The sequence below is a fragment of the Petromyzon marinus genome, chromosome 47, assembly GCF_048934315.1.
Source record: "Petromyzon marinus isolate PM22_M1 ecotype Great Lakes invasive population chromosome 47, UKy_Petmar_22M1.pri1.0, whole genome shotgun sequence".
Taxonomy (NCBI): domain Eukaryota; kingdom Metazoa; phylum Chordata; class Hyperoartia; order Petromyzontiformes; family Petromyzontidae; genus Petromyzon; species Petromyzon marinus.
The window spans coordinates 11,489,155-11,508,149 of NC_133713.1; the positions used below are offsets into that span (position 1 = coordinate 11,489,155).

The 18,995-nt window shown below is 47.4% G+C and overlaps 3 protein-coding genes across 4 annotated transcripts in view; 1 reads left to right on the top strand and 2 right to left on the bottom strand.

Moving 5' to 3' along the window:
• ACER3 (alkaline ceramidase 3) overlaps nucleotides 1-6,352 on the top strand; it is a 31,567-nt gene extending 25,215 nt beyond the window's left edge. The window contains exons 9-12 of one of the 2 annotated variants that reach the window (XM_076074401.1): nucleotides 1,254-1,361; nucleotides 1,907-1,952; nucleotides 2,506-2,585; nucleotides 2,839-2,990. In XM_076074401.1, coding sequence (XP_075930516.1) covers nucleotides 1,254-1,361; nucleotides 1,907-1,952; nucleotides 2,506-2,559 — 208 coding nt within the window. In that variant the 3' untranslated portion in view covers nucleotides 2,560-2,585; nucleotides 2,839-2,990. Of the gene's footprint in view, nucleotides 1-1,253; nucleotides 1,362-1,906; nucleotides 1,953-2,505 lie in introns of both variants that reach the window. The other variant, XM_032971868.2, reaches the window with a different exon arrangement.
• An 814-nt stretch (nucleotides 6,353-7,166) lies between these two features.
• SPRYD7 (SPRY domain containing 7) lies at nucleotides 7,167-16,277 on the bottom strand. The gene is made up of 5 exons (XM_032971869.2): nucleotides 16,120-16,277; nucleotides 13,726-13,842; nucleotides 12,283-12,449; nucleotides 11,194-11,296; nucleotides 7,167-8,778 (listed from the first exon to the last, which is right to left on the bottom strand). Exons 1-5 carry the CDS (start codon nucleotides 16,223-16,225, stop codon nucleotides 8,681-8,683), a joined length of 591 nt encoding a protein of 196 aa, XP_032827760.1. The 5' UTR covers nucleotides 16,226-16,277; the 3' UTR covers nucleotides 7,167-8,680.
• Nucleotides 16,278-17,260: 983 nt separating this feature from the next.
• The window catches only part of LOC116952481 (cohesin subunit SA-2-like), a 48,787-nt gene continuing 47,052 nt past the window's right edge, over nucleotides 17,261-18,995 (bottom strand). The window contains exons 33-34 of the mRNA XM_032971867.2: nucleotides 18,611-18,691; nucleotides 17,261-18,133 (exon numbers count right to left, since the gene is read on the bottom strand). Coding sequence (XP_032827758.1) covers nucleotides 18,110-18,133; nucleotides 18,611-18,691 — 105 coding nt within the window. The 3' untranslated portion in view covers nucleotides 17,261-18,109. The remainder of the gene's footprint in view (nucleotides 18,134-18,610; nucleotides 18,692-18,995) is intronic.

Here is an 18,995-nt window from a genome sequence, read left to right on the forward strand (position 1 = left end):
GGTGTCGGTGGAGTGCGGTGTCGGTGGAGTGCGGTGTTGGTGGAGTGTGGTGGCGGTGGAGTGGAGTGTGGTGGCGGTGGAGTGTGGTGGCGGCGGAGTGTGGTGGCGGTGATGTCGGTGGAGTGCGGTGTCGGTGGAGTGTGGTGGCGGTGTGCTGGCGCTGGGGTGTGGTGGCGGTGGAGTGGAGTGTGGTGGAGTGTGGTGGCTGTGGCTTCATCGATTCTTTGCGTGGAAGATTTGTGCCAGAAACGCGCCACGGGTTTAAGCTAAAAATAAAATTGTCTCGATTTGTGGGTGACAGGAACATGCCTTCCACACGCCTTGCAGCTAACAGGAACATGCCTTCCACACGCCTTGTGGCTGACAGGAACATGCCTTCCACACGCCTTGCGGCTGACAGGAACATGTCTTCCACATGGCCGCTCGGCAGAACTGGTTTGGTTAGAATCTAGCACTGGAGCTCGTTAAACCCGCCACCACCCGACACAGCCGATTAGTAAGTTCCGTCACGTAAACAGAACGTGGCAATTCGTTACGAGCACACAGCACATCTGCACATTCCAGTGATCAACGCTGGCCAAGCATCCCGGTATAGAAGTACAGACCTTAGGCAATTACTGACAGTGGCTCTGACTGTCTTACTTACTTACCCGTGATTCCCCGTACTTATGAGTGAATATTTCTCTCTCCCTCTCTAAGGTGGGGGGGGGGGGTAAGCTGTGAGTGTCCTACATTCTAATTAAGCCACTTGCTTGAGACTTATGAAAACATAAAATCTGGTAAAAACGTATGTCCTGATCAGAGGCCGTCACTCCGCACACATCAGACCGCCCCGAAGTGACTTCACAAAGCCGCAAGGAACAAAAGGAACATTGATGGTGCCATGAGGAAGACACACGTTGGATTTCACTCACATTTTAAATTGTCCTGGGTCTCCCCACTACCAATGCGCACTGGCCAATCAACCCCTCCATCAGCGAACTGGCAGAGACTTCTTCGTTAACATTACATACCTGTCCGGAACTTTCTTTGTGGAATCCACATTTGCGTTGGATGACCTGGGAAACACAGGTCGGTGCGTCTCGACAAGAGCCGGTGGGCAAGGCCTTCACGGAGCAGCAGATAGACAGAGGGCTGTAAATGATCATGACTGATTTTCATGCGACTGATTTTCGCGCGACTGATTTTCGCGCGACTGATTGTCGCGCTTCCAAGCAGGAGGAGTGAGCTGACGCTCGTGTCTCGGTGTGCAGGGATGTTCGGGGCAGAGTAAAAGTGCCCGTCCTGGGAGCGGTCACGCAGTTCCACGCGTGGTGGCACATCCTGACGGGACTGGGGTCGTACCTGCACATTCTGTTCAGGTATGAGCAAGCGTGCACACACAAACACATACACAAACACACACACGAACACACACACGAACATACACACAAACACACACGCGAACATACACACACGCGCACACACACAGACACACACGCGCACACACACAGACACACACGCACACACAAATATCCCCCGTATAGCGTGAACAGACTGTAGGGGCAAGTGCTGTTAGTGAGCGCCTATGAAGGCTGACACTGTGGCACACGAGGGGGTGTGTGGCCAGCACCACGCCCGACCGCCTTTGTCTCCCTAGTGGCGATGTTTACACACAGCACCAGGTACCTATGCACAGACAACAAATTGTCCTATGAGCCTGCACGTATACTATGAAGAGCCAATTACCAAAAATGTTGCCTATTATATATAAAAAAACGAATTCGACTGTTTTAGGGCCAGGGTGTTATTGACGAATGCGTGGAGTTGTTTGTTATTTGTGCATCACTGCCAATGAGACAGGGTTACCAATTAATTCGTTTCATGATGACGATCAGCGCAGTAACCCACGATTGTTTGCACGCAGCCTCCACACCAGGGCCGTTCACTTGAAGTGCAAGCCTCGGCTCAGGGTAAGACTTCCGTGGCATCAGCCACAACTTTACCTCTCAGTGTAAAAACGATGTCGTTACCGTGTTCTCTGAAATATAAGACGCTGCGGAAAGTAAAACCACGTCCCAAAACTTTGGTTGTATTTAGAGAAGAGGGTGAAAAAGTGCGCTTGAGAACTGTGAGAATACGGCACTGCCCCAGAAAGCCACCTTCTCCCAGATGATGATTATGAATGGCCGTGCTTTGAAATGGAAGATAAGATATTGAATAAGATATTGAATGGCTGGCGGTGCCCTGTGTGCAATGGGGAGAGTGGTCATCTCTTGCTCTGGACAATCGCCGTCTTCCAGGTGGTGATAATGAACGAGATAAAGACCACATCTTCCGTAAGGTCGATGGTGTTCTTCGGATTACAAGACGCACCGCCATCCCCTGACCTTTGCTTTAAAATGCAGGAGGGCTTTGCAACAAAGCGAGTCTTACAATGCGGAGAGAAAACGGTAACGAGAATAATCGAGTGAACACCTACAGACGCGCGAGCGATATTTAATTCGAGACCATTTCTATGTTTAGTTCCTTGCTGGAGTGTGGCCGGTGATGGAGATCGAGGCGCCAAAGCATCTCTGAACTTCAAGGAGAGCCGGCGATGGGGCGTGGGTACTTTGTTGGTGTATTTTATTTTAAATTCTTGCGCGTTGTTTTGCGTGCGTGCGTTCGGAGCGCGTTATACACACACAGCGTGATCGTGCGTCATTAAAACGGCCACTCGTCATCGGTGTGCGTCCGATCACGGAGCCTACACAAAAAGCAATAAACGGGGAATCGTGGCGGAGGACAGAAAAAAAACAACCCAACGCAACCCTTCGTGGGGTGGCACAGAACCCACCACCCCCCCGGCCCCCGCAGGGCCATTTCGCTTCCAGACCCGAAGTCGGCACCCGGATGAAGGGCGCAGCGGCGACCTTCAGGAGGGGTGCCGGGCGCCGGCCGGCGGCGAGCACGTGGACATGAAGGAAGCGAGCCGTCTCCAAACAATACACGCTTTGCTCTATATTCGCTTCTTTGTACAATCGTGTTTTGTTTTACACCGCTCATGTTGTGGTCACTTAAAACGAGCGGAGAAGGCACAAATTGCGAACGCGTTTGTCACTGCCGTACGGGCTGTGTATTTTTTGTAAACGTGAAACCGAACAAAGCCAAGCTGTGGTGGTAACAAGTGCTTGTGGCAAGCACGTGCTGTAAGAGGGTTCAACTGTGAAGATGGCACAACCAGCAATGACGGCGGTAATACTGAGCCGAGGCTGTAGTTTGTGAAGACACTATGAATTTGCACTATTAGTCCACATTCATGTCCGAAAAAAATGACGCGTAAACGATTCACGATCAATGCTTCGATTTAAATGTTTATTTTTCCATCTCATTTGCACCGCGTCACCTGTACCGTCTCATATTTGCATGTGTTCTGTACTGTCTTTTTCGTCTTGTTCATTCAGACCGGTAGCCGATTTCAGTCCATTCAGAGATACACCCCATTGGGCAGCAAAGGTGGCACAGTGGTAACCCTCGTGCCTTGCGGCAACAAGGCCCTGGGTTCGATGCTCGACTCGGGCGCCCTTCTGTGCAGAGTTTGTAAGTTCTCCGCCTCTCTCTGCATTGGTTTCCTCCGGGTTGTCCGCAACTTCCGTTTATCAGTGTTGGCCAAACATCCCCAGTGAGTCTTTGGACTCAAGTGTGGACCTCCTGGCTAAAGTGGTAGTAATTAATAAAACAATTAAAAGGAAACACGTATTTTTTTTGCAAATGAAAATAGGTCCAATTCAGAATCTTTAATTATCCTGGAGGAATCCGATGAGCTAGGAAGCTCTTTTTCACATATGTCCAATTCTTACACCTGTGAAAAAGAGCTTCCTAGCTCATCGGATGTTCAATTCTTACACGTGTGAATCGATGGATGGACTGTGAATAGTGCTGTGGCTCACAGCGGTTTGCGCACTGCACAATGAACCCGGCGACCTGAGTTCAAGTCCCAGCCACTACCAACATCAGTGGCAAGTGGCATCCGAACCGGACCTGCATCCCCACCGGACCTGCATCCCCCACCTGCACAGACCAGTGTGGTGAAGTATGGTCAAACAACCGCCGTGACGGACAAGGCGTGGGGAAGCCTTCATCTAGCAATGTATTGGCAGAGGGCTGTGAATTATGATTTACTTATCATTCTGTCACCAACGTTTCAACTTTATATTGATGCGAAATACACACATCGTGACATGCCTATGACATGCTCTCCGTCCAAGGAAGCTAAAGCGGAGGATTTGAGAGCTTCGAACGGTGGGTAGAATAGCGCGGCTGGCTACGTACAGTGCGCGAAAGAAGTCCTAACGTACGTACACGCGTAGAATTTCGCTTGAATTGTGGAGCAAACGTGACCCCGTGACTTCCCGACACCAAACCACGCGCATCACGGCCCACACACAGCCCAGTAACGCCACCACGGTGTCGATAAGAGACAATTTGCCAATTTGCACCACGCAACGACCGGGTGAGACAGTCACGCGGCAAATGGAGAGCAAATCGCTTCTCAACCCGCGGCCGCCGTTCGTCCGGTGGTGGGGCACGTGTGGTGACTCCACGACACAATGTACACACGCCGTACACAACGTTCATGTGCGTACGCAGCGGCGCCCCACATCAACTGTCGCACACACACACACACCTGTAGGTCAGTGTGATACACCAGTATAATATGAATGCACACTGTGCATGGAGGTATTATTCACTGCTAAGCTTTATAGACTCCGTCGGGGGTGATGGTTGATTAATCCCCCCTCTCCACCCACGAGATCCTGAAAATTGGTATTCCATTGACGTTCGCCAGAGAAAAATGTGGATTTTTTTTAAATATATGAATGTAGGGCCCTGTTGAACAATCTTGACATTTCAGCACTTCACCCCCCCCCCCACCTTGGGAATATTCTCCATCCGGCTCGGGTTAGACTGGAGCTTGAACCGCACGGTTGACAGTCGGAGGAGGTGCATACTCGGTAATGTAAGAAATGAAGCGTTCGCCAAAACAAACTAAAACCTCGAGCAATCGTCAACAGCTCCAACAACGGAAGCGGCAACTTAACGAAGCGCAAGCCGAGACGCCGACGGGCATCTGGGGGGGACGGAGCCCCCGAATCTCGATGCGCCGTGGCGTCTCTCCATCGCCACGGCGGACACGGGGAAGTTCCAGAGGCATGAGACTCGTCAGATACGGTCTCCACACTGCCACGCGCGGGCGTGTATTAGGAACCTAGCTCGCACGACTGTTAAATTAACAGGTCCCTGCAGGGTGGGCTGGTAGGAACATTGGAATTTTGCGCAATTTTATTTTTACACCCCAACAGCACGAGATTTCACTTCGTTAAAGTATTGAAAGGGGACGGACACATTAATCTATTGCAGGCTGGTACACTCAGTTTACAACTTCGTTCCTACCAGTATAATTCCACACCTTTAAGGAGAGCCCCATATATAAAGGGGAGCTAAAGTGAATATTGCAGTTCTCTGTATATGTAAACAGCACAGCACATTCTAATGGCATGGAGAGCGTACAGGAAGAATTGTTGCGCATACAAATCAAAGCGCTCCATTGTCAGTCATGGCAGAGTTCATTCCAGCTTGGTGACCCGAAGCCATTTATAGAAGTTCCACATTCCTATTATGGGGACCAGTCTATGCACAGGATAACTACTGTTGACTCTCCTGCATCCCTTGATGCAGCCTCATGAGGTAGTGCTCATTTTATCAACCCCCGGAGGGATGATGGTAGTGATGGTGTTGATTTGTCCGGTCATGTGCACACATCAATCATCGAACAGATATTGCCATTTGCGACAGACTGATGAGCATTCTAGTGATGTTCTACAAGGCCTAGAAATCTGACATTTGGCACAAATATAGTCCAAGTCTATGCTTAGATCCAGGGAAATCCAAAAAAGCTAACTTTTTGCACCCAAAAACTACAGCCCAGAATACGATTTTTTTCAGGGTCAGCCTAAATTTCTACATCGCTTTAAAGTCTAAATATGTTCCCCGTCATCGGTGAACAAAGTAGTCACCCCGAGGAGTGCGAAGACAAAGCTGACCGAAAGCAGGCATAGCTCACTACCAGTTAATAGTAAACAGTACGTAACGTGTGTGCATCAACTTGATAATACTCCACTGACGTACTTGCGGTTTGTGTAAATGTGGATGCATAAACGGTTACACGCTGAGAGTACAATATACGTAACTCTATATATGCAAATATATACTGCAGAGTGTATGCTCTAATCATGATCATGCTTTCATCCGTGTCTTAAGGATTTAGAGGTTTTTGCAAAAAACCTTAGCAACAAAGTGCCATTAAAACAACTTGTGTGCTTGCAAGGCCCTCGCGTGTCTGCCTCCGGTTTGATTCGAGAGTTACCTTGCACCACTGCACTGACAAACACCCACGAAGCAAGAGCGCCGAACAATGTGCATTCAATTAGCGAGGTCCTTTATTCGGACAACAGTCCAAACGTTTCGAGGGGAGACCAGAATAATCGCGATTACAGTAAAGCCTCGTTATTGCGGTATTTTATCATTCGGAAATCGGGTGATAATTCCGGAAGGCCGCGCGTTCGGTATATGCACGGCGCATTAGTAATTCGCCGCGAGCCGAATTGCCGTACCTAATGGTCCAATTTCGGCACAGCGACGTGCAGCGACGCCGCACGTCGCGACCAAAACGACGGTTCTGCACCGACGCGCGTGGCGAGCGTCGGTGCAGAACCGTCGCTTTGGACTTCACCTTGTTTGTGTGCGCCCTGTGTAAGCCGCACCCTCGCTGAAACGTCGTCTACACCTTCGTCAGGAAGTCATAGAAGGGTGTGTGTCAATGCGTACGGTGTGTGAAGAGTTTGGAAAATAAATTTGTAACAAAAAAATTTATTGGGGCAGGAGACACTGGGGAGTACCACTGTACATAATTCGGAATATTTGACAATTCGGCAAGGCAAGAGCCCCATGTGTGTCGATTCCACAAGGGTTTACTGGATTGTTGGGCGAGTTTGTAAAACTATTTTTTTGTTGGCGATTTAACTAAAAAAACGGTTGTGGCCGAGTTCTCAAAAGGTGGGTTTGGGGTATGAGACCGACACACAATGACCTTCCCCGCACACACACAAAGACGATTGGGAAACATAAGAACAAGATAACTCCACCAATTTCATTAGCTTTACTTGGTGAAATTTTGATAAAGCACACAGCAAGTTGATGAGTGTATTGTACAAAGTGCTTTATAAATTAAACAAAATGATGACAATTACAAACTCGTCAACCCTTTATCAGTGCTTACCTTGTTACATACCAATTCAGACCTTATTGGTCAACCAACGTTCATCCTACAAAGTCCCATCACAAGCAAGAGACAAAAACAAAGACCAAAAAAAGCAGTTTTTTTGCCTGTATTGAAAACGGCTGTCAGCCATATTGACCTGAAAACTCAATTTGCCTGTACAAGAATACAGGCAAACCGTATGGGTTGACAGGTATGGACATCGGCAGGCAGACATATGTACGCACGCGTGGACAAATCACAAATCGGACGATGGTTTTTAGCGGCTGATGGTAAAATTCTTCCAATGCCTCAATGAAATACGCAGCATATTTCTACCATTGCGATTAAGAAGAATGCACACACGCCGGACTTATATATTAATGAGGATTTGAAAGTAAGAGGTCTTTGCAACGGCATGGAGAATACTTGTCTTGGCGAGGCTTCACTGTTCGAATAAAACATTCAGTGCAGTCTTTTTTTGTAACAAGAAAACCCATCACAAAACGGGACAAACACGATGCACACGACGACAAACGGCAACGTGTGAACCGACCGTGAATAAAGCACATGTAATGGGACCTCAAAAATACTTAGCGGAAGCTGTATTTATCATTAAGCACGATTTAAAATCGGACGTCTTGTAGCGATTAAATATGTCTTCTTTATCTCTTAATTTCTATGTTACATCCGGCTGAAATCTGTACCAAATATCACGAAAAGAAAGCATTCGTACAATGAAAGTTACATATTCAACAAAGGTGCCAATTTACCAACGTACAATATATCTTTGCGCAGAAACACCAAGGCTTAAAAAAACACAAAGCGATCTTCATAATTAATTCAAGCAGCGAGCCTAATCGTCACCAGTGGCATCTCTCGCCTCCAGTTTCACGCAAAAAAACCTTTGCCTGTGGTTTTGCATTCTCTTGTTGGTGAGCAAAAGTGGATTTAATGTATAATATCTGGAATGCGATGCCAGTGGCCTGAATAGAACTTTTGCCATTGGATGGCAACACAAACTCCTTCAGCTTCTGGACTAAACCCGGCTGGTTTTTTAAACAAAAAGCCCAGAAAAATCGCCTAACATGGGATACTGTCTTCGCATTCAAGTTATTACAAACAGAGCCACCTGAAATTCGTGATCAAAATGGGGGAAAAGGCGAGGCAGAGATTATTAGCTTCGTCAAACTGAAGCCATGGTTCACCACGGTTATTACTGATAATTCCTGTAAATTTTTGTAACAAATTTTTGTCGGACACAGCACTAGAAAATGGCTTGGTTAAAACACGCACGCGCACACACACACACACAGATGCGTGCGTCAAAAAAAACACACGAGCGCACGCAAGCGCTCACACAGCCACTTACACTCGCGCAGCGGTGTGAACGCCACACTCTCAGAAGATCTGTTGTTCGAACATGATTTTCTCAAATCCCAAGGGCGGAGAGTGATAGAAGTCACTGAACTGGCAGTCGAGGATCGCGCTGTCGTCCACTGTGAATCGGAGCGCACGACACACGAGGGCAAGGGTGACGGTCCACCTTCATTGCACACTTTTTTGTATTTTTCGCCACAAGTTATGCCGATGGTGCTGCCGGCGACGCGTTCCCGAGACGAAGCATCCCACACCTGGGTTCTCGCGCAGAGCGGCGCGAACACACCCCCGTTGTGTTCGAACAAAAAAACACCCAAAAAAAGGGACATCACAGAGTTGCCTCTGAGATCCCCCTTCAAGTGACCTCTGGCACACACACAGACTCTACCGGGGAGCACTTTCCCACCCACTTTTCCATAACAGCTAAACACAGTTTTTTTTGTTTATTTTCCAAGCTAGACTTTAGCCAAATTAAGTGTAGAAATAAATTGATGGCGACAGTGTTTTTGTGAGCAGTCACTGGTAACCGTACTGTGAACATCAACTCAATAAACTTGAGAACCCGGTTTAATCACAGGCAGCAACCTAGAATCAAACAAGACATTCTCATTTGTAATAATTAAAACGTATAACGTACACGGTATTCGCTCGCTCTCGTAGAGAGAGATTGACTCAAGAGGCGCGAAGAACCGCAAAGCAGGAAGGACGTCACGGGGTGAGCAAGCGCCAGCAATTGCCCAAGCTTTGCGGTCCTATATTCTTGGTTCTTTCGGTAAAGTCACGTAGATCGAAAAAATAGAATAACATTTTTTTATTAAAAATAAAAGCAACATTAATTTTTTTTTTCTATCTACGTGACTTTACCGAAAGAACCAAGAATATGAATTCCTGCAGTAACGAAAGTTTTAAGTCAAAATTTATTTGCGGTCCTCTATAATAAGGTTGTTATCGGCCAATTAATGAGCGTTTTTATTTAACGCAGGGGGAAAGCCGAGCACCTGAAGAAAGCCGAAGAATTCGTGGGGGCAAACACCATCTCATCCACACAGACGAAATCGGCAGAGTTCACATTTGTGCTGTGCTGCCTTCTCCTGGCGAGCCCAGGGTATGACGCAACACGTGCCGGATTACAGGCGACACGGATTACAGGCGACGCGCCGCCACCACCGCCGCCTGTAATCCAGCTCAACGCTGACCTCCGATCCACACGGCCACCTCAAAGGGCGATGTTCTTACGTTATCAGGCCCCTCGACAATGCCTAGGTTTTACCACTCGCAATCTTTATGAGCACAAGTGTGAGAGTCAAGGTCATGGATCGAGTTAGCATGAGGCTCAATACAGTACACAAAATTCGTGATCTGATCCCATCCGTGAAGGATGTCATTCCTGACTTACAGTACCCCGGGGTTTACGAATTGAGTTGTACCTGCGGTGATTGCTATATCGGGGAGACAAAGCGACATGTCTCTGACCGAATTCGCGAGCACAAATCAGATTTGAAACACGGCAAAACGAATTCTTCTGCCGTAGCTGATCATTGTTACAACGCTGTGGGTGATCACGATATAATTTTCTCCGATACCAAGGTTCTTTGCAAACCCACGGGTTTTTATCAGAGATTTGTTCACGAGGCAATTCAGATCTACAAGCACAGACACAATTTCTAACCGAGAAGATGGTTTCAAATTAAGCAACCATTGGAAAGATGTTCTAAATCGAACCAAACATTAAACTAAATTTCAATGGTACAGTATATTTTTCAAGTAGTGGTACCCCAAACTTTCGCAGCTCTTAAATTCCCCTTTCACACCATCAATAGGTAAACTCCCCCACCCCCCCCCCGCGCCAACCGGCATGTGCACCCGTACACCACTTCTATGCCAAGTCGGCCAATCAAATGCTAATTTTTATGCTAATTCCTTTGTCAAGGCACCTTGTTTCCCCGCACACAGCTTAAAGGTCGCGGTCTGAGCGTGGCTGTGTTTCACTCCAGCACTGTCCTCGAGACACCCTGATCCCTTCACCTGATGAAGGCCACTTGTGTTCTGGCCGAAACGTCGTGATTTTTGTTGTTTTATTTTTTACCTACGTGACTTTACCGAATAGAACCAAAGAGTATGGATCCTTGCAGTCACGAAAGCTTTAAATCTAGAATTTAATATTACTGTTAACGTTAGCAAGTGTTAGCATTGGGACAAGCTTAGGTTCTGATGCAAGCACTGCGCTTAAGATTAGTGTTAACGTTAACATTAATGCTAATGTTGAGTCGAGGATTTGGTCAGTATTGAGCAATGGAATGATACAGATGAAAAGTTACAGGTTGGGTGAACAGTGACAGTTAGAATGAAGGCTCCTGTTAAGGAGTTGCATTGGGACATTGCTTACTGTTACCAAAGGGAAAAAAATATTGGCTACGTATGGTGCGAAAGAAGTCCAACATACATGCATGCATGGAGGGTGGGGGGGGTTGGTTTTAGTGAGCGACAGCTCAGAGGCACACTTTGATGTGGGATCAGGGCTGGGGTCCACGTACCGTAGACGACGGGATACACAGTCCCACGGATGCCAGAGGCGCTGCAGTGCGTGTTCTTGCCGTTGACATAGACGCTCATCTCCACGTGATCGTACGTGATGCCCTGCACAACGCACACGCATGAACATCAACAGGTTGCGAGAACCTGCCACTGTTCATGCCCACGGGCGTGCAATGTGCACGCTTGCAACTGTGAGCGAGTAGTGTGCATGCCGGCGTGCATTCGCCTACGTAATTAACCATTTCCCATTTTTATGGTTCCGTTACAATGACGTACACGTCTACGTGCGAATAATTTTTGTTCTCCAACACACAACCGGTTAGTGCTGTACTAATAACGAATTGGCATGTTCTGTTTACGTGACAAACCTAATTGGCTGTGTCGGGTGGTGGCGGGTCTAATGACCCATTTATAGTTATGCGATCTAACCTAAAATACCTGTATTATGTATAAAATAACTTTATCGGTACTGTGGCTCCCACAACGCCATGCGGGAGTGCATGGCACAGTTTGGCACCAGGTATCAGAGTGCGGTCATGTCGCTACAGTTCTCTGCGCTGAGTACAACACCTTTAAAAAGAACAACGCTACGCTTTTCTAAATAAAATTAACCCCAACCGCTTTCACGTTCCGAGATTCACCGGTGAACGACACCCACCCTGCAACTTGCAGACGTCTCGGAATAGGAAAGGGTTAATTGTGAGTGTGCAGTTGTATATGTGCGAGTGTTTGAGAGCGATTGGTGTGCGCGAGTCCGTGCATGAGCATGCGATTGTGACCACGGGTTCAGCTTACGCGTGGCATGTGATCATGTGCGAGCTATGCATATGTGTGCGCGCTATTGTAAGCGTGCGGTGTGAAAGTACGTATATGATTGAGCGAGTAGAGTATTCATGTGTGGGACTGTGAGCGAGCATTGTGCACGTGTGTGATCGTGACTTGTGTGCATTTGTGTGATGGTGTACGTATGTTGAACTTCTTTCGCACCGTATGTAGCAAACCATGCTAATCGGAGGGGCATGTTACCACTAGCAAACTGTGGTTGCGCGTGTGTGCGTACGCGCACGCACACGGGTGCGCGAGCTCACAATAACGTCGCCCTCCTGCGGCAGGCTGTTGGCGGGCAGGCGGTTGCACTCCTCGCTGCGGTGGCTCAGCGTGCCGTCGTGCCTCAGCACCAGGCTCTCCGTGTCACCGCCCAATGGCACGCGGCTCAAGTCCACCTTGCGCGTGGCCACGCCAACGCCCCACACGCCTTCCTCGGCGGGAAGCCGGGGGTTGGGGGGGGAGGGGCATGGGAGACAATTACCAACCGCGATGAAGGGTCCCAGCTCCTGAGCACCCTGGAACGTGGATAGCGCCATTTTTGTGAATCCACTGCTGGATGAGTCGTCGTCCCCGTCCCCTCCAAGCCATGCACGTTGTGTAGCCGATATGACTAAACGTTACCACGCTGCTCCGTGTGTGTTTAGCAATGGGTCTCGCTGCAATACCCACCACGTAGCCCCGCAGCAGCCTATAACAAGGTGCTCTGCGTGGTGATCACATCGTCTAAGCCACTGTCCAGGCTCAACCCTGCATAGCTTCTGATATCTGACGAGGTCGGGTGCAGTATGATGGATTTGGTCGTGTGTTTGTTTGTAAAAACTTGTTTTGTCAGTGCTTGCGTGGAAAATCAGCCAAGGTGGACAAAGAATGATGTCCGCTACCATGTAAGTTAGGATATATTATCTAAGTGTGTGCCTTTGGTTGGAGATAAAATCATATTGCATACAAATTATGAAAATACCATTTACCACGACTAACAAAATTGTGAGTTTAAATTTAAACAATGTCCATCAACAGGTGATAGTGGTGTCTTTCGTGCAAGCATCCTCAGCTCTAGAGCTGAAGTAGCTCATCTGACAAGACTCAATTATTTAATAGCTGCTGCTAAGGTGGAACTTCTAAAGTAGCACAGCAGACACCAAGCAGTTGTGGTCAGAATCATGCATGCTGAGGCAAATGTCTTCTGAGTGCTGATGTTTAGCACACAACTATAACAGGTACTGAATAGGCTGATACAACGGAGGAAAGGTCAAGACCAGGTTCAGCCTCCATTTGTCGGTCATGTGTAGCATGATCCTTATAAAAGAACTGGTCACCTGGATAACAGCCCAGAGTGCATTAATCTTTCCACCACTTCTCCGGAAATAGACAGTGTATGTAAAATGCACGTGCATGCATGCCTGGCTTTCATACCTCTCAACCCCTTATCAGTGCCCTACCTTATTACAGACCAATTCAGACCTTATTGGTCACCCCGTGCCATTATAAATCTCAACGTTCATCCTACAAAGTCCCACCACAAGAAAGTAACACAAAAAAAGACGAAAAAAAGTGTTTTGCCTGTATTGAAACGGCTGTACGCTGTATGGACCTGATAACTGAATTTCCCTATACAGGAATACGAGTAAACCCGTATGGGTTGACAGGTGTGGGCTTTGCGTACACGAACAGCCATGCAAATGAATGTGCTGAGCAGCACCCACCTGTGGACTGCACCTTGAACTCAAAGTAGCTTTTGTTCTGGTGCAGGGGAGCGTTGGCGAGGCATGCTCCGGTTCCGCAAATCCTGCGGCCACTCTTCACCACCACCACGTCACAGCCTATTGGCAAGATGGGAGGCCAGGAATTAGTGGCCTGCTCTCGTGGTCGGGCGTGGTTACTGGACTGTGATTTGAGAAACTCCCCGATCCACGAGGTTCACGAACGAACCTTTATCCACTCATATGTGTACTGTCTCCAGGCACTTCCAAGTATCATCCACAGCGCTGTCCTTCAGACAGTCTCGTCCCTTCACCTGATAAAGGCCGCTTGTGTTGTGGCCGAAACGTCGTGAGCATTTTATTGTGTTATTTTATTTTATCAATTTATTATTTTATTCTCATTCTAAGTGACTTTACCGAAAGAACCAAAGAAGATATCACCCACATGCTCGTGAAAAACACAACTCGTCAAATATCCATCCTTAAAAAAAATCAGACTCAGGGTGGCTTTGCCAAGATGAATGCCGTCAATATTACTTCATTACCATAAACAGGGGTTTTCTCCAGGAAATTCTAGTTTCTGTCGATAATGGTCGAGGTACTTGGTCTAACACTCCAATGCAGGACCCTGAAGTACACGAATATTCGTCCTCGATGAGGCTTTGCTGAGTAAATTGTGTAATATTGTTCATAATAAAGTATGATTCCTTTAAATATTCACTGTACTTGTAATTAGTTTGATACCCAAATATAACTGGTCCAGCAAAATCAGCAAGACCCTGCTGACAAATGTGTGATTCAAGGAGGCATTCAAGGGGTAAACATTCAAACCTATTACATGAATTACATTAATACTGTAATAATATAATCTCAACCTGTAAGGCACCTCCACACACGATTTGCTCACTCTCGCAGAGGCCGACTTAGAGGCATCAGGAACCAGACAAGCGGGAAGGCAGCCACGCGCTGAGCCCACGCCAACGAATGCCCAAGCCAACGAATGCCCAAGCTCTGCGTTCCCCTGTGCATTACGATCTTATCGGCCAATTAACGAACCTTCACATGTGGGAGGAAACCGGAGCGTGCACCCGGAGAAAATTCACGCGTGCGAGGGGTTAACACTCGATCCCATCATACGGGTGGGAAACACTGTGGATGAAGTTAACTCCCTTCCCCCGACGCCCGAGGGAAGGGAGTTTCTCACCATTTGGTGCGATCCACTGACCCTCGCTGCCTCCACAGCGGCTTACAGGCGTGGACAACCACCGCCTGCCGGCTTAATGGGTGCACTAACACAGCACACCCTGTACACTAAGCAATGACTCACCATGCTGTCAATGCGCGACTCCTAACGTCAAAAGGGGCCGTTTACTATGAACACCGAGCCCGTGGGGTGTGGAGATGGAGTGATGAAATCAGTTCGTGTGCTGGTGCCGACAGATTGTTGCATGGCGAGCCCCTGAGAGGTGGCTACGGCTTTGGGGAAGCCTTCACCCAGCAGTGCCGAGATCGCGGCTGCTGCTGAGGATGATGATGATGATGCACATATACATGCACAGTATACACATCCACAAAAGGTACAATAGTCTTTACAAACTACAAAGTACAGCACGCAATGATACACATTCTATATATGTGCAGTGCCTGGGGAAAAGTAGCATTCCTTAGATATTATAAGTCATGAGCAACAGCTGATGATGCCTCGCCCACGTGATTAATTTAAATGCCTAAGCTGCATACGCCGCAAAAGAAGTACAACGTACATACATACAAACACGCAAGATTGTCATTAACAATAGCAACGTTCACATTACTAACAATCAATTCACGACAGTAATGTAGACGTTAAAGTGTCAACGCGTCTGTACGATGTTTTTTGTGTCCACTCGAGGTATGTTTGACCACTTGTAGTGGGGCTTGGGTTTTCGGGGCCCCGCGACATCAGCCCAACTACCGCGCAGACAGCTATGCAAAGACGGCCTTGGCCACTGCAACAGGAACCCACTTGCTGTACTACCCCGGCAACATCGCGTAGAGACCAAGGCCGGTTCAAATGTCTCGCAAACCTCGTTGTTGTTACATGGATCCATCAACCACCCGTCCACTTTGCTATTATTTTAATATGCGTTCGCCGTAACACACAAACACTCCCATCCTCTCCCAGGAAAACATTTGCTTATAGCATTCAACCTGCGTTCGATCAACTTCCACACGCTGTTATTTGTTTTTCCAGGAAAGGTGGGGAGGATGGGGTTAGCAGCAAACGCGCCTCTGCCGGATGATGCGCTCTTTACGCGGCAGAGGTTTCAGGAAAACGTAGGGGGTGCGTGATGAAGTTCGGGCCTAGTCGGGGATCCCGACCCAGGAGGTGTTTTTGAGGTAACCGCGCTCGCTCACCCATGTTCTGCGTGTCGAGCTGCACCACAGGCATCTCCTTGAGGGGAATGTGAGCCGAGCCATCGCTCATGAAGCAGGAAAAACACCATCGCAATGCCGCCATCATTTCATCGCTCTGTGTCCTGCGACCCCCCCCCCCAACACAAATTTGACGTCACTTCAATTCGCCCACGGTCACGTGGTTATTTTTTTAGTACCGCGTCCTGATGAAGGGGGGGATACTCGGTGGATCAAACCAATGAGTTAAATACAGGAGGGGGGTTTTGGAGTTGATAGTTCGTATTTAACATTTAATGCGATGCTGTCAGAGCTGGTGGGGGCGGGGTAACAAGGACGCAGCTGATGATGACCGTTTGAGTTATGGTCGAAACGTCGTGAGAATTTTTTATTGTTTTATATATATTTTGTTATTTTGTTGTTTCTCTTCAACGTGACTTTACCGAAAAAACTAAGAATATGAATTACTGCAGTCACGAAAGCTTTAAATCAAAATTTAAGGACGCAGCTGTTAACGTGGCTCCATCCCAATGACTGGCGAACACAAACCGACGCATTGTGAATTGTTAACTAGCCACCATGTGTCTGCAGGCTATCCCCCCCCCCCCCCCAAGGACGTTGCCACCTCTCGCGGTCATGCCATGTCATCTGCAGCCATGAGCTATCCGCTGCTGGATGAAATGCCTCCCAAATGCGATCGCGCACGTTTCTGCGTAATTAACAATCGAGCGCCTGCGCGCGAGCTGTTGTCGCTCCAATAACAGTGGACCGAGGGTCTCGGCAGCACGTTCTCTTATTTGACCGCCGCTCCCATCGTTCGTCGACAACATTGCATTTTTATATTCACGTATATTAATTAGATCTTGCTTTTACAAACAGTTGTCGGGGCAGTGCTTAAGACGAGGATATTGGTGTTGCGATGGTTGGAGATATGGTAAAAAAAGAAATGCTTCAATACAATTTCAAAACAATTGGTGCCACGGTGGCGAGACGTTAAATACCTCGCCTGGTTCAGGTATTACACGCCACCGACGTCGGGAAAATGAGTTCATAATGTACTGCTCCACTCGGTGTTTTGACAACTCGCCACCCTAATTGCCGCGTTACGCATATCGCACACAAGCAAAGCCATCACAAGCTGCACTCTCTATAAACGGGACTTTATTAAATGCTGTTGCGTGCGCGTGTACTGGAGTGTGCTACAGCACAGATCGGGGTATTTACAACTGATTTTCCACGCAAGGAACACATACTAACACATTCCAAAGTGTTACAAAAATCATTTTAAAACTTTTATCTTAAATTCCCATGTTAAACATCTTTTTTTTGTCATTTTTGTTTTATGCCACATTAGATATACGTTTACGACGTACAGGGTACATAAAAAGATTTATAATCGATATAGCATCAGACAATAGTTTTATGCGCAAAGCTTCATCGGTTTTTGCGTTGCCCAAGAAGCCAGGTGGATCCATCCATTCCAGGATTCCTGTGTAGCTTGAGTGGAGCGGTCAGTCTTATTACAAATGTCTTACATTATTATGCCTCAAGATAAGAAATGAGAAAAGATGCACAGTGTTTGGCAAGCTACTCTAACACACCTCTCCCAACTTGCAATAAAAATAATGAAACAAAATAAAAAATATAAGCAATGACGAAAGAAAAAAGATCCATTTTCTAAACACACGTGCTGGCTATATAATGCATCCTTAAGACTATGATACACCTGAGGATCTTTTATCTGGATAAAGTACTGTGTTACACGGAACTAATAAAAAAATAAAATAACAGGTTAAAAAGGCAAGAGAGGCAATAAACCTCTCCATAGCACAACTCTTCTTAATCTCCTTTTCATGTTTTAAATACTCCCAACTTGCTTGCGTTAACACTTGCAAATTCTCTTCTGCTGAGGGTAGGGTTCAAGACGGCTGGGTGGGTAGGTGCTGGAGAGGGAGGCTGGGAGATTGCTTTGACAGCAAGTACTGCACCACACTCAGAATATGGAGACTCCCAAAACCTGCGCGACAAGACACACAGAAAATAAATTTAGATGTGACGATTAGGTACACAATGCTCACTCCTGCAGGACATCCAACACTGGTGCCCTGAGCATCTAAATATAAAAACACACATGTGCAGCAGTGGTTACACAGAATAAGTGTTTTCATTAGATGCAGTACATCGTGTTCATATCGTGCAGGAGTAGAGTGAAACAGTGCATTCATTAACACTGCATTTTTAACTGGGCATTAGTCACCGAGGCATAACATTTTCTGCTTGTGTAAAGTTTAGCAATCCACCAATATAACTAATTGTCAGAGTCTAAGCAGCTGTGGCTTTGCTTAACGATTCTTTGTCATATGTTCCTTATAATGGCAACAACAACAAAAACGTCCCTGCTTTGGATTTCGATCTCACGAACAACTTCGTAAGGGCACGCTATTGGCCAGTGCAGGGACAAACGAGGCGCCAGCGAAGTGAATTTGCTACGTACGCTGTCATCCTCCATGACGGAGGCGGGGTCAAAGAAGTCGGGTTTCAGCTCGTTCCTCTCCCGCCGGTTCTTGGAGGCCGGCTGCATGCCGCACACAGCGCGTCCGTCAACACTGGCACATGGCAAAACCACTTGCAGCAAAACTCGTCAATACGTACCGAGAGCTACCTCAGTACGAACCGTTGCAACCTATTCTCCACTATGCATGTGAAGCACGCTCTCTCTCTCTGTATAATGTAGGTAAGAATTGAACATTTGATTGTAAGGCAAAGTGGCTCTGACTGGAAGAGGGAGCCACTGTAGATGACAAGAAACCGTAACATACATGCCAATATTTTAAAATGGGATTTGAATTATATTCCATTGTAGTGCATGTGGAATATTC

Bases quoted from the DNA above. Each gene is read 5' to 3' on its own strand.
- SPRYD7 (XM_032971869.2), bottom strand. From the start codon at position 16,225: ATGATGGCGGCATTGCGATGGTGTTTTTCCTGCTTCATGAGCGATGGC. The intron at 12,450-13,725 runs GTGGGTGCTGCT...CCGCCGAGGAAG, and splicing joins GTTCAAGGTGCAGTCCACAG to GCGTGTGGGGCGTTGGCGTG. The intron at 11,297-12,282 runs GTGAGCTCGCGC...TGCGTTGTGCAG, and splicing joins CGCAGGAGGGCGACGTTATT to GGCATCACGTACGATCACGT.